Below are 9793 nucleotides of genomic sequence, written 5' to 3' on the forward strand. Positions count from 1 at the left end.
CCTATTTGCAACTATGAGAGGCATGTTTTGAATAGTAGATACCCTGTAGGGTCTAACCAAGTAATAAAATTGAATGAGGAACTTTGGGAGACCTATGAGTACCTTAGGGGGCTTGCAAATACTTCCCTAAACCAAAATACATTTGTAAACACCTATAGATGTCTACAACATCATGTATAAGCCTATTATGAGATAGAAGTTATCGTGTAAATCATTGTGGGTTGGAAGTCGCTGCCAATATGACCCAAACCATTGACACCATGGCCCAATGCATTGCCAAAAAACACACAACCTTGTCAAACATGATCATCACATGACCAACATAAGCATCATTGTCAAAGAAGGGTATATAATTGCCAACATAGACATAGGCATACCACAAAGTTCCAATGCTCCATAGTAGTGCAATATGGGTTACTTGACGGAGAATCCACAAGGAAGATTGAAGCCTCAATAGTGCCAAAGTGCCCAGCTATCCATGACTCAAGGAAGAGGAATGTCCAAGATGCAAGCACTATGAGAGATGCTCGACAATGATAATGAAGGTATAGAGTCAAAATTCCCCAATTTGTGGTTTCTAATAGCCTCTTGATGGCTAATAAGCATCAACCTTTGCAATGTTAATCCATTGTAGCCATAGATTACTATGAAAGATCTTCAGGATTCAATAGCCAATGCCTAGCACTCACTTACTGACACAAGTTAAACAGTTTAAAGCTTTTGATCTTTTCCATGGAAACTTGAAACTCTAGTGCTCTAATTTTAGCATCCCGTTTGGACTTGATTGTGTTTGCCTACCATAGACCATTTCCAAACTATAGAGGCACTCCTTGCAGCTCATAGAATGATGATCCTTTGATATCTGAACTTCTTATATGCCATGTTATTGAGGATGCATCAAAGCAGCCATTGAAGATGCGTTCTGGAATGGAGTTCTTGAAGGGGCACTCCTTGCAGCTCACATCAAAATAGCCCTTGAAGATGCATTCTGGAATGAGTTCTTGAAGGGCTTTCCAAACAACCTCCAGAGTATCAGTGGATCATTGGACTTCTCAAAGAGATGAAGGTAGGGTCAACAATCTTGCAATCGAGCATAGTGTGGATGGGACCCTTAGGACCCTCTAGGCTGTTCAATACGTGCAAGACAAACCAGATGAAGTCTGTCTCCTGCAGGCTGGAAACGTGGTGAGAAGACAATGAAGCCTGACACTAAGCTGAGTAAGGAGTATTTTGTTGCTATCTAAGCAGACCATTGATAGTATACACATGCTAATTCTGGTGCTAAAGAGATTGATGCATACATTTCTCCTACTGTGTTGGCACAAGTAATCACAAACATTACTGGCATCTTTGGTCTAACCGCCTTTCATTGTTAGAGGATACTTTAGCTTGCTGTCCTTCGCCCTCTTTGAGCGTGCCACCTTCTCTCTCCACACTTCGTATTCCATAAGGCTAGCTTCTCCTTTGATGTAAACCTTGATGCTAACTCTTTAAGATCTTCTAACATCTTGGGTGCATTTCCAAGCATGCAAAGTGTTCTCTGAATCCCAGAGCACATCAGTGACTAAGTGTGAAAGCCCTTGTTGCTACAACATTGTACACATGGTGGGACATGCCCGGTTGCAAAAGATGACAAAAGTGACTCTGTAACTATTAACAAGGGATATTTGATTTTCTGTGCAAGATGATATGGCCTCTATTAAGAAAATACAGAGAGCTTTGGCAATGTTGAGGGCCATCGTAAATCACAAATTGTCCACAATAAAGAAAGGCAAGCATATAAGCCTGATAATGAAGGCTTAAACCCTGCATACTTGCATATGGACATGACAAAAACTTGAAAAAACTTATAATCACAATTAAAAGAAATATATGATTGCAGTATATGAAAAACATTGAAATACACAATTGCAATATATGAAAAAAATCAAAAATGTAATATAGATTGCATTAGATCTTCAATTAAAAATATAAGTGCCACTTATGATTGATTCAAATAAATTAGTGTGACATGTGATCTTTGATTGAAAACAAAATTGTGTAACATCAATCTTAAGTTACTGGTATTGCATATAAACCTTGATTAAACTATGCAATTGTATGATACCATTTAGACATTGAGAATGTTACATAAACTACATTAAGTTGTAGTTCAACAATATAAAAAACACAAAAACATTACCACTTTTTTAAACAACTACACATGCGAGGACACTTTTTGGTTGAGTATATGACCTGAATGCCCATTCCATCAAACAATACCAAATAACTAGCATGTCAGGACATTGTACAACCAAATATATGGCCAAATGCCCATCACTTATTCATCCATATGTAAGGCAAGGCACTATTTAGCCGAACTCATGACCAAGTGCCCATCCATATCCAAGGGAGAAGGGAGGGTGTCACAATTAAAATGACACCTGTTGAGTTCATGACATAGTGCCAAGTTGGTGACATGCCCACCAAAAGACACTCACTCACCAAATTCATAGCTAAGTGCCTATTTGGCAAGCACCTTTCAGCCCTACATACACTTGTCACAAGACAGAGGTATCATGACATGTATATGTCGAATACATGACACATGCCAATACACATGTCCCACAAGTAACAAGACAACTTGCATATATGCCAAAACTCAAATATACAAATAATGCACGACAAGGAAGAACCACCTCATGACATACATATCGTATGCCAATCAACAACCTCTTCCTTATAATGCGTATGCATATGAAGGGTTCACATATACACATAGTCCTGAGAGCTCCCAAGCAAACTTTGAACTACAATAGTTTATACTTTTTGTAGATAACATGCAATAACAAAGATAGAATCAATCATACAAGACACATAAGTAACATGCATATCAAAATACATAGATAAAAAAGATGGGACCAATCATATTATAGATTTTTCCTTTTATCTACAAGCTTATTAAGTCACTAGCTACTCATATAATTTGTGGATGGGTCTTTAAAGCTTTTCATGCCCTAAAACACAATTCATAGCTGGTTCTTTTACTGCAAGAACTAGTACCAATTATTAAAGAAAGGAAAATGATTTTAAATATCGCACAAATCTTGATTGCTTGAGTGGATGCATATTCACAGAGTAAAATAGCACCTGCTATGGGGAGAAAATGTGTGGTAACAAGAAACCCTTTCAATCTAGAATCCTTTAGTTAACCACATTTTGAATATGCCCTCTATTATATAATTGGCATTACCTTTTCAAATTATTATGAGCCACACAAACATCAGTTCTTAAATAACATTGTTCTAAATAGGAGACAATGAAATAGAAAGATAATATGCAATAATGATTTGTATGCATAGGTTGGCATGCATGTCACACATGTACTTTATAATAGTGGTTGTTTGTGTGGATAGAACCTTTTGAAGAACATGCAATCGACTATGGAGAGACCCTAGCAAGACCAAAACATGTTCTTTTGGACAGAAAACCTACCTAAAAATGTGGAAAGAACAACTAACAACACCCTAGAAAAGTCCAAACACATCCATACAAAACCTACCAATGAATACAAAAAGAACAGCCAACAATGCCTAGCAAAGTCCAAACATATCCTATGAGCTAGGTGTATTCCATGGAAGGTTATTCCAAATTCTTGAAAAGATTTTGATTTTGCATATAGCATTTTTTAAAAGCGACTATGGTATCGACTCTCTCTCTATGTCTCTCTCTCCCCCCCATCTAGGCTCCCTCCTCTCTCTCTCTCTCTCTCTCTCTCTCTCTCTCTCTCTCATGGTCATTTTGAAAGTGGAATCATATGCACGTTTTTCATAAACTTCTTTAACATTTTACATTTGAATTCCATGAATTAGAGTTAATAGCAACCTTCCATATATGAAAGTGTCACTTGGAGCTTGTACTAGTGTAGCACAACATTACCATATTGTTTGGTCTCTATGGTAAAAGGTTAGGAATAGGGTTAATTAAAAATTGAGACCAATTCCATGTTTGTATACAATGATATTGTATGATCAAGCTCTTCAAAAATAACTTTGGCAATGACTTTTTTTTTGTGCATAGCCATATACTCATGAAAAATGGTATAGTGACAGTATTCCACACCACAATCTCGTAGCACATCAAGCTATGGGTCCACTATCAACTCTACCTACATGTGGTTGTTGCCTCACTATTGCACTCCATGTTCAATCACATTCTCAACTCGAGTCATGAACTTATGGGTGGTGCAACTCTTAGGAGCAATCTCATACACATATCAAATCAACTTGTGGAGATGTTGAAGAGCATCTGGTCTCATGTGGTCACCATTTGGCTATACAACTACAATACTTATGCCACTAAACATGTCCATACCCAAGGCTTTTGGATGCCTCGCCTATGCAACCTCAGCAAACATTCCAAGAGCTCCAATGGCCCTTGCCTATAATTCTTGGCTCCCATCACATCTAAGCAGTTCTATTGTCTACAACTGACAACTCGATCACTACATAAGTGGAAGGCATTATTCGAGCCCTCTTTTTAGTAAGAAAATCTTGGCTAGTTTTATAAATTAATAATACCCTTATGTAAAAATTACACACAGGGAATATAGATACTCCTTTTATGAATAAGTTTATGTGTTTTAAATTTTTTCATACTGTGAATGTATATATGTAAGACTATCTTTTGAAAAAATCCCTTCTTTTGAACTCACGTGATGCACACTTTTATACATAGTAACTTACCTGAGAAGTTAGTGACTATAATAGTTACAATAGTAAGAATAATAGGTATTATCTATTTACTATATTATTTTGATTGTAGGTTCGAAAAGCCCAGAACCTCCAAAGGGCTTCCCGAACCTATTCCCTTTTCCAAACCTCCATTTTTGAATTAAAACCCCGAGATAGAAGAAGAATAAGAAGGATAAGAAGAAAAAGAAGAAAGAGAAAATACAATAGCCTTTAAAGTAAACATTTTTTATATAGTTTTTGACTTAGAGAGAGAGAGACAGAGAGGAAACATCAAATTTGAAAGAGAGAGAAAATAGGGGAGAGAAAGGGAAAGAGAGGAAATAGAAAAATAGAGAGAGAAGAAAAAATATATAGAGAGAAAAGAGAGCGAGAGAAAAAAACTTGAAAGAGAAAGAGAGAGGAAAATAAAAATAAGGAGAGAGAGAGAGAGAGAGAAGAAGAATAAGAGAATATAAACACAGAAAGAATAATAGAGAGAGAAAAGATAAAATTTAAGAGAGAGAGAGAAAAATTCAAAAAGAGAATGAAGAGAAAGAGAGAGAGAAGAAGAAAAAAGAGGAGAGGGAGAGAGAAGAAAAAGAGAGAAGAGAGGGGGGAAAATAAATGGGAGGGGGGGAGAGAGAGAGAGAGAAAAAAAAATCAAGGAGAGAAAAAAAGAAGTGAGAGAGAGAACCAGGAGAGGAGAAAAAAAACTAAAATAAAAGGCAGAGAGAGAGAGAGAAAATAGACATAGAAAATTGGGGGAGAGAGAGATGGTGATGAAAAAAATTAGAGACATAGAGAGAAAAGAGGAGTGAGAAAGATGAGAAATAAATTGTTGAGCAAAGTTTGCTTGTTGCTTTAGGGCAACAAAATTGCAATGAAGAAGCACATGCACCTGTATAAATAATTAAAGGGAAAGCCTAGGCCTCTAGCAATGGAAGGATTTGACGTGCACCATAGACTTTTCTAGATATGGGAAGCTTGGACATTCGTTAGAAACGGCAAAATTTGGCATAATTTGCCAATGTAATGATAGTTTCCTTCCTTTTACTGTCCCAAAATTTTTGTCATGATTTCGATCTTTTACACACGCTGAACAGTGAAAAGAGACAATGCGTGTGGAGTCAAAAGAGCGCAAGTAGATTATTATTGTATCACTTGTAAGCCATTACATTTCAATGGAGAGTAAAAAGCAACAAAATTGTCCATTGTAGTTCGTACAGCATCACATCATCCAGCCAAAGTTCGTGACAAATCATTACAATAATGCAAGTCAGAAAGTAGCAAAAAAAAATCAACCGCATGCATCGACCAACAAAAAAGGAGGGACGTTTATATGTTGTTGTGGCATTCATATCTTCTGTCATTCATATCTTCAATGCTGTGTTGGTGGATGGCCGTCAAATCATGACCTGATCGATAACCATCGATTAACAAACCGCCCTACTGCGGTCAAGACATAGCCATGGATAATGCAGCCCGTGCGCTTTCTTCAAAGTCAATAAATAATTGTGTATAGGACTGCGCCAGCTCAAACTGTCTGATGACGATGATTGATGATCATGATCATGATGATGTCGTCGATGTTCACGTTGTTGTTATGGGCGACGTTGTTGCTCGAATTAGCATAAGACAGCCTGCGAAATGATTGTTCGGCAGTTCAGCTGGCTGCGTCGGTACTGTAGCAAATATTCAATATGCGAGGACAGGCCGGATCATGGCTGTCGCAAAATGTAGTACCCATATCAAGCTTTGAGAGCCAATCAACATCTTAATTAAAGAAATGGAGCTCGCGCCGCTGTGATAATGTCGACGTTGCAGGGATGTCCAAGGGTTGGTTCAGAATAATAATATTGCGAGAGGAATGATAAGTGATGGATTATATGGGGTTGATAATCATCGAAACGGGAAGGAATATGGCTTGGGGGCTTGTGCGTCGCGGGATGCAGGAACATCGGCAATGGCGGCCGATGGGATCAGCATCAGCAGCTGTACATGCTGCGACGACGAGGACGACGACGATGATGGTGCTGATGATGATAATGGTGATGATGTACTGTAGTTCTGCTGCGAGGGCGGCGGCTGGTTCCTCTTCTTCTCCATCTTCATTATCATTGTGGTCATCATCGACGTTGTCAGCTGCATCTTCTTCTTCAGCTAATTCGTATTCGTCGAATTCCTCGACGACGTCGGCTGCTGCTACTGCTGCTGCTGCTACATCTTTATCTTCATCAGCTTCATCTTCTTCTTCTGCCTCGGCTGCTGTTATGGCCGCCGAATCATCCATGGTGATGAATAAGAAGCAGAAGCGCCAGCTGGTCCCGGCGCTGATCGTGTTCGGGGACTCGACGGTGGACGTGGGGATGAACAACAACCTGACGACGGTGGTGAGGGCCAACTTCCTGCCTTACGGCCGAGACTTCCTGGTCGACGGGAAACCCACCGGCCGCTTCAGCAACGGCAAAGTGCCCACCGACTTCCTTGGTAATCATTATAACCCAAGATGATTAATGTTTCGCTATAACTCTTGTTCCAATTCTTTATCCCTCATCATTAATTCTATGCTAGTTCTTCATCTAATGATTTATCCCAGCAATTGGGTGGCCATTTTGTTAGTATCAAGCCATTGGTTAGTAGTTCGTGTTAAGTTGATCAGGGATACCGTATCAACTTACGAGCCATCTAAATCAGCATCATGAATTCCATCTAGCGTATCTCAAAATTGAATCGGAATAGCCTTCTCCATCTTAGGATTTTACCATCAAATTTCAATGTAAATTAAGTGGATTTGGCTTAAGGTCTTCTTAGCCTTCGCTTATAATTCAACCCCTAAAAATCAATCTCACACATACACACACGCACACACACACACTCTCTCTCCCTCTCGTTTTAACTAGTTTGTTTTTATAATGCCATCCTTTGTCTATTAAAAGTGCAACCATGAGACATTTTTGAATTTGGCATTTTTGAATTTGGCAGCTTCATCACTTGGCATTGCTCCTCCTTTGGCCTACTTCAACCCCCAAGCCCATGGGAACAGCATCATTCAAGGCATTAACTTTGCTTCTTCTGGTTCTGGCTACAATGATGACACATCCAAGCTCTTTGTAAGTACTTCTTTCATTCATCATTCATTGCACAAAGTTTCCCATCTAACTTAATCTAAATGTAAAGTATTCGTTTAGTATAAGGCCCTCAACTTTCATTCAAACACAAAACTTTGAGGTTAATCAAAATGAATGACAATAGTGAAGTGCTTGTGTCTCTCTACCATCCATATGGAATTTCTACTCTCTAATGTAAAGTTATCATTGACAACTTCCTAGTTCATTTTGTAAACATGTCATTCAAGTTCCTTTCACTATGCCTTTTTGAAATAAGTTTATTTGGTTTCAGGTTAGAATATCTATTCTTATAGCCTAAAATATTTGTACAATTTTGTAATCTAAATTTTTTCATTGTATAGAAAGTTCATACTTGGTGCGTATTATAACTCGATTCATGACACATAGTCTAATAGCTTACATAATGTAACTCTTAGTTTCAAATAAGTTTGTATTTATGTGCCACCTTAGGGCTAAGTATGAGGTAATGTTTTATCGAATTTGATCATTGTAACAGTTTCAATTTTTTCTTTTTGTAGAATGTGTTGTCCCTATCAAAGCAATTGAATCTATTCAAGAATTACCGTAATGACTTGGCTACAGTAATGGGTGACGAGCAAGCATCTTACATACTCTCAAGAGGATTGTATTTGCTTAGCACAGGCAGTAATGATTATGTTAATAATTACTTCTTCAATGTACGACTGAGGTCCAAACTCAACAAAGATGAGTACAAGAAATTACTTCTCCAAAATGCAGCAAATTTCATGAAGGTACCAATTTTATTTATAAGTGTTTTAAAATCCATTCAATGTCTTGATAACATCTAGATTTATCTACATTGCTTTAGTTTTTTTCCTAACCATCATTGCAATTACATCAAGGTACCTTAGAAAAAATTACATTTCATTGTTATAGGCACTTTACAATCTTGGGGCCCGCAAACTTGTTATTGCGTCTCTTCCACCTTTAGGTTGTCCTCCAACTGAGCGCACTATTCTTGGGCGGCTCAACTTGAGAGATTGTGTGGAAGGGCCAAACCAAGTTGCAAATACCTTTAATGAAGGCCTTGAAGAACTCATCAAGACCATCCAAGCCCAGTATAGTGATTACAAGATGCTCTACATTGATATATATACCCCAATTTGGGATATATACCACTATCCAACAAAATATGGTACATAACTCTGATTTTTCATGAAATTATTCTTCATCAAAGCTAGTTCACAAGAATAATTGGGGTGTCCTCTATGGACTACACATTATTGGATTAATTTGTGAGGTGATGCATGCTTATGTGCCATAGCCCCCTCCCTAAGTCTTTTTCCTTTGTGTTACTTGGTTACATTGGCTAGTTAGTCATGAGGCATAAGAAAATATCAAAAGATTGGTTTTCATATTTGTATGTATGCTAACCCTTATGATAAGGTCTCAAAGTTGTTTTTATTGTTGTAGGTATTAACAATGTGAGGAGAGGTTGTTGTTCTACAGGAACTGTGGAGTTTGCATTGCTTTGTAATCAACTAGAGGATGAACTCACATGTAAGGATGCTTCCCAATATATGTGGTGGGATGGCTTACACCCTACTCAAGAAGTCTACAAAATCTTAAGTGATCTAGTCTTCTCAGAAATCCTTGCATCAAACATTTTGTAAATGAGGAAAATCAATTGATTTTTTTATCCTTTAAAAGAAATAAAAGTTTACATATTCTTATTTATAAGCTTATTTTGATTTCCATACGACACAATTGCAAAGCTTTTGGGTAAGTTGCATGTTTCTCCTATGGAGATGATTCCTTTAAAAATAATCAAAACATGGCTAGTTTTGGTAAAATGTCCTAGATTTAACATAGTTTTCTAAAAAATAGCTGAAATATAGACTCTTCTAGAATATTATAAGGTTTCCAACACTCTTCTTTAGAAAACATTAACATTATTAAACTAATTTTTTTCTTGTTAGAGAGGCAATCTAA

At 37.5% G+C, this 9793-nt stretch overlaps 1 protein-coding gene across 1 annotated transcript; it reads left to right on the plus strand.

Moving 5' to 3' along the window:
* The first annotated feature begins 6367 nt into the window (after nucleotides 1–6367).
* On the plus strand, nucleotides 6368–9541 carry LOC148018206 (GDSL esterase/lipase At3g53100-like). Its single transcript, XM_087662194.1, has 5 exons — nucleotides 6368–7199; nucleotides 7695–7822; nucleotides 8359–8592; nucleotides 8738–8996; nucleotides 9275–9541. The coding sequence occupies exons 1-5, from the start codon at nucleotides 6590–6592 to the stop codon at nucleotides 9472–9474; spliced, it is 1431 nt and encodes a 476-aa protein (XP_087518320.1). The 5' UTR covers nucleotides 6368–6589; the 3' UTR covers nucleotides 9475–9541.
* Nucleotides 9542–9793: the final 252 nt, after the last annotated feature.

The sequence above is a fragment of the Lygodium microphyllum genome, chromosome 21 (genome assembly GCF_053477565.2).
Source record: "Lygodium microphyllum isolate KBCC chromosome 21, Lygodium_microphyllum_v1.1.10, whole genome shotgun sequence".
In the NCBI taxonomy this organism is placed as follows: Eukaryota; Viridiplantae; Streptophyta; class Polypodiopsida; order Schizaeales; family Lygodiaceae; genus Lygodium; species Lygodium microphyllum.

What these genes read in the sequence shown, in the direction of transcription:
- LOC148018206 (XM_087662194.1), top strand. Translation starts at nt 6,590, where the DNA reads ATGGATTATATGGGGTTGATAATCATCGAAACGGGAAGGAATATGGCT. An exon ending in ATGCAGCAAATTTCATGAAG is followed by an intron (nt 8,593 to 8,737) that starts GTACCAATTTTA and finishes TCATTGTTATAG; the next exon opens with GCACTTTACAATCTTGGGGC. An exon ending in CCACTATCCAACAAAATATG is followed by an intron (nt 8,997 to 9,274) that starts GTACATAACTCT and finishes TTATTGTTGTAG; the next exon opens with GTATTAACAATGTGAGGAGA.